A 4,955-nucleotide genomic window follows, 5' to 3' on the forward strand; every position below is an offset into this window, starting at 1 on the left:
CAGCCCCAAGCATCAGCCAGAGCTAAACCTTCCTTTAGTACATGTGAACTAGGCCCTTCCAACAAAGCCATTTAAGGGTTATGATTAATTTATCTGAGTGCATGTAGGAATATGATTTACACTTTCAAAATTTACAGACTAAGTTCTATTACGTGGAAAAGTCCTTGGAGGTGAAGGACTGTATCCTTTCCACAGTCCCTCTGATGTAGCTACCCCCTTAACTCATGGTTGAACTACAACTAGTGTCTGGAAGGAAAATGGCCACCTTTCATAAGCCAGCGTGGCACGTCCCTTCTGAAATCTCTGCACAAAGTGGAAACTTGCTTCCAATATCATAGTTCGCAGCTTTGATGAAATTGGTATGGGGCCTTGCATGCACAAAGTTCTACTAGCTCTTCTGAGCTGGCCTGATGTCTAGGTGAGACGCTTGGGCCATTCTGTTTCATGAACAGTTTGCACTGGAATCTACAGATCACACGGGTGAAAGAAAACCTTATGGGTCAGGATCTTGCTGGAGACAATCATCTGTTTCAAGCATAGGGTTGCCTCAGAGCAATGCTTTTTGTTGAGCAATAGTAAAAGTCACAGAGGCCACTCTGCTTAGCTGTAGGTAGCCTGAGCCTCTCTTGAGGTGGAGAGGGAAACTTTTTACCTGGTCTTCCGTGGGACTCTGCTCCCATCACTAGGCTGTTAAGTATCTGCTTCCTCCCAGATGTACTGACAAGAACAGGAGAGAGAGATAGGGAGGGAGCCTTGCACATTCTGTATTTCCCTTTCAGAAGCCTGAGAAGCTTCATTAAACATTAAGCAAATCACTTTGTTTCTATGGAAACAAAATTATTGCTAATATATTATTTTAAAAACAGACACACGATTGACACTCCAAATATAGAATTTTAATACCATCCTCTGCCTGTCTTGTCTCTTAGGGCACAGCTAATGCGAGGGCGGAGTTCACAAAGGGATGGGACTGGCAAGGGTGCCAAATGGCTGTTGCAGTGGTGGTTGTGTTTATAACCTGAGAGCAGGCGCAGACTGTCCACATCCATAGCACTCCATATGCAGACCTGTCACACTTTTCCCCCCCAAGACCGTAAGATGCCTTGTTTCCTGCCTGCTGTCGAGAAAGACAAGAATGTAAATTAGTAATTGGATCCCAGGATAAGGGAACATTTGAAGTTTTATTTAAAAATCTTGATGGCACTGAATATTTCGGATGCTGTCTCTCATAGTTTGGGATCCTGGAAGGTTTGAGCCTCACAGGCCTCTAGGGTCCGTTCATGTAGTGCCTGCTCTCCATCCTGCAGATGCCAGGCTTTGTTGCCAGCCAGTGAGCAGCGCTGTGGCCGGTCAGCCTTCTCCTCCTCTCTGCTGCCAAGTGAGAGGCGGCGATCGCGACGTGATGTGAGCAGGAGACGGGAGTGCCGTGGGCTGCAGGCTGGGGTGGGTTGTGGCGTCTCGTCGATGAATGTGGTGATCTCATCTCGGAAGAAGCAGGCGCTGGAGCTGGATCCCCGGGGTACCAGCCCCCCTTCCAAAAACTGCCGGAGGGTTGTCAGCTCATCTTCTGGGGGCCGCCGGCAGTGCTGGTAGTCATGCATCTGAGGAGGCAAGAAGCCAGGGCCTCCAGACTTGCGGGGGGTGGAGATGCGGATATCATCAGATGAAGACCACTTGTGTAGGAAGGATGGAGTGGAGCGGTGGGAGGAGAAGATGTTAGTCTCATCATGTGACATTCTCCGGGAGATAGGGACCTGGAAACAGGAGAAGGAGGCAGGTGATGGAAGGCTTGGAGAAGAGAAAAAATGGAGGAGGCGTAGCTGAGGCCTTCTGAGAGAAGAGAGCCAACAGGACACAGAGATATGGGAAACAGAGAGAGAAAGAAGTGGGTTGTGGGGCTGCCCCTTCTGCCCTTCAACTCACCTGGAGATAATGCACCTTGTCCTGGGGCAACAACATGTGATGCATGGGTAGCAGCTTGATGTCCCGGGAGTCCCGCTTCACAGCTGCAGCACCATTTGCATCAAATCTCACTTTGCAGATCCTGCCATCACCATAATCCTCACACACACCATCTGTCGGCAAAGGGGAGTACAGCAAGAAACATTTCTCCACTAGAAGATCAGCATTATCAGGGCACCTAGACACCACTGTAATGCTTGTCTGATTTTTGCTGCCCTACTCACAACCCTCTGGATTTGCCTTTGACTAAGGATCTCTTCTTTCTGCTTCAGCTGGGCTAAAGAACACAGGGGATTCCCTGTTTCTCCTGTCTCACTTTTAAATCTCTCACCATCACAATCTGAATGTGCCTTTGGATCAGTAGGTCAGGCTAAGGGCTGGTATGTCATTTTCATTGTCATTTGATGGCTATACATCACCTCTGTTTTCATGCCTACTGTGAAACTGTTGCACTATTTTTTTCCCGGATACTAGTCAGTCCTTAAGATGGCATATGAATGGCAGAGCTTTCTCTAGAATAAATTTTCTTATGGTTGCCAACTCCAAGCTTTAATATGAATTCCATCTAGACCCCCCCAATATCTCTCCCAAGGCCACTAGGTCCTTTTCCCAAGGCAGAATTACTCTGTCCTCTATGGTTTTTAAGGGACAGCATTTGTGAAGAAAGGTGGGGTGGTGAGGGGCTTACCATCATCTCCATCTTCCTCAGACATGATAGCCACACACTGCTCCCACACGGTGCGGAGGTCAGCTCGGTAACGCTCGCAGGACCAGATGAAGGAGGGGAGCAGCAGGGTCTGTACCATGGAGCACCAAAGTACAGCCAAAACCATCCAGGTGGGGGCTGTATCATAGCGCAGGCTAAAAAAGCTCACAACCTTTGGGATGGGAGAGAAAATCAAGGCCATGAAAGAGGAAAAAGACAGAAGTGGGGATCAAGCAAGAAAAATGCCAAAGTCAATTCTGTAATAGCATGTAATCTATTAGTAAAGGATTCTTCAAGCAGTCACCCCATGCTTCTTTTTATAAGTCGTTCCTAGGGTGTTGTCCCAGGTTTGATGGAGTGTATTCTGAGCTGTCATCTCTCTAACGTGAGACCTGGTATTAGCATTCCCTCTTCTGGGTGCTCATAATGAGCTGAGGCTAAATAAGTGCTAACAAAGGACACAGTGATTGAAAAACTGTGACTAAGCCTCTGTTCCCTTTGTGAACTTCCTCAGCTCTTCAGCATTCAGAAAATCAACCAGCCAGCCAAAACATGAATGTTGACTATGAACATACAAGTAAAAGGAAAAAGAAAACTGACAGCAACAGCTTTTAATGCCAGTGTATCAGTTCTCCAGAAGCAAATTAGCGAAATCAAAATCTCAGCATTTTAAGGTATGTTGATCACCCTGTAGGTAGGCAAAATAATTTCATCTCTAATCTCCTCTTAGCCACTTCTAACTTTCACAGTGTTTTTAGCTGTGTGGTGTATATTCCTCAAGTTTAGACTTGTCTTAAGAAAAGGTTCCTGTAGAAGAATAAGAGAATTACTGCAATCTTTTTAAAACTGGCCCTCAGAACTACAGAGGTTCAGATGTGGCAACTCTGTCACCTGCAGACAGAAGACAGAGTTTCTTCTCTATACTCAAAACAGACAGAAATTTAGTTTAACTATGGACTCTGTGAAGGGAAAGGGAAAGCTCGCTGCTTACCAAGATAGGCACCCCCGTGAGTGTGTCATACAGGAAGACAATAGCGCTGATGAGGTTGGTCATCTGTAAGGAGGTCTTGGCTGATTCGGAACCATCCAGTGAAGACCTCCTTTTGCCTCGCACGTCCTCCACTACAATGGCTGGCACATTGAAAGTGTTGTGTGCTGAGGAAGAACAGGAGGATGACGCTTCCTCTGCCCGCTGATGGTGGCACTGCCGGCGTCTTCTGTGTGCCCATAGGGTCTGGTAGAAAGTGATACCTACGCACACCAAGCCCATGACAATTCCTCCAAGGAGCAGGAGGCTGAAGCAGACACCAAAGCCCAGTCCTATCTTACTGACAATGAACTGGCAGCCACGGGCATAGTAGCGCTCACCATTATTGTGCCAACCAATGGAGGGCAGAGTTGAGAGGATGAATGATACCATCCAGATACCCATGACTGCATGCAGAGCCTGCTTCTTGGCATTGCTCAGCCGATAGTTGACTGGCCATCTCACCATCCACATTCGGTGATAGGAGAGGGAGGCCACTGTGAAGCAGGTAGCCAGAGCCAGGGTGTAGTACGTGGAGACAAAGACCTTGCAGATGCTCTCATTCCAGTCATAGTCGGAGGATTCACGCCGCAGCTGCACCACAGCATAGGTGGTGAGGGGCACCGCTGCCATAAGGATGTGGGTCCCAGCAAGAAAGCATAGCAGCAGCTCCAGGGGCTTGTGTTTCTGTTGCTTGGCTGTGATGCTGAGAATAATCCAGGAGTTGGCCAACAGGGCTAACATTCCACATGCTAGCCACCACAGTGAATTGTTGTGCAAGGTGGACTCTGATGAGTCCCCCATGCTGCCACTCCCGCTACGCTGCACCCTGCCTGTGTTGTTGGGATTTTGTAAGAGAGTGAAAGGGACTCCACATGAGGGTAACCACGTCTCTCCTCATCTGCTGCTGCTGTTATGATGCACGGTGTATGCACACTGGAGGAGGTCCTCAAGGCATTGTCATCAGGTGCTAGGCAGGGAGGCAAGAACAGCCTGCCACTCTGTCTTTCACGCCACCCTTTCTTCTTGTTTGTTTATATTTTATTCACTTGTTCTATCCCTTCCACCTACTTTCCTCCTTGTTCTTTTCCTTTTCCTTTCTTCCACTCTTTCTCTTTCTCATGAACACTTGCCAGTGCTTCTTCTCTCACTCTCTTGCACTCTTTCTTTTTTCTCTCCATCTATTTTATCCCCCTCCTCTGCTCTCCCCCCCAGAGAAAAAGTTCTCCTTACTTCATGTGCTTCTCAGGCATTTTCTGT

At 47.8% G+C, this 4,955-nt stretch overlaps 1 protein-coding gene across 1 annotated transcript; it reads right to left on the reverse strand.

The window, feature by feature from the left end:
- Positions 1-1,226: 1,226 nt before the first annotated feature.
- On the reverse strand, positions 1,227-4,499 carry GPR162 (G protein-coupled receptor 162). Its single transcript, XM_062571389.1, has 4 exons — positions 3,660-4,499; positions 2,651-2,840; positions 1,924-2,075; positions 1,227-1,754 (listed from the first exon to the last, which is right to left on the reverse strand). The coding sequence occupies exons 1-4, from the start codon at positions 4,497-4,499 to the stop codon at positions 1,227-1,229; spliced, it is 1,710 nt and encodes a 569-aa protein (XP_062427373.1).
- Positions 4,500-4,955: the final 456 nt, after the last annotated feature.

Source organism: Rhea pennata, chromosome 1 (genome assembly GCF_028389875.1).
Source record: "Rhea pennata isolate bPtePen1 chromosome 1, bPtePen1.pri, whole genome shotgun sequence".
In the NCBI taxonomy this organism is placed as follows: domain Eukaryota; kingdom Metazoa; phylum Chordata; class Aves; order Rheiformes; family Rheidae; genus Rhea; species Rhea pennata.

Coding starts and splice junctions, on each gene's coding strand:
- GPR162 (XM_062571389.1), bottom strand. CDS start 4,499: ATGGGGGACTCATCAGAGTCCACCTTGCACAACAATTCACTGTGGTGG. Junction 2,841..3,659: donor TCACGGGGGTGCCTATCTTG/GTAAGCAGCGAG, acceptor CCCATCCCAAAG/GTTGTGAGCTTTTTTAGCCT. Junction 2,076..2,650: donor TGAGGAAGATGGAGATGATG/GTAAGCCCCTCA, acceptor CTTTGCCGACAG/ATGGTGTGTGTGAGGATTAT.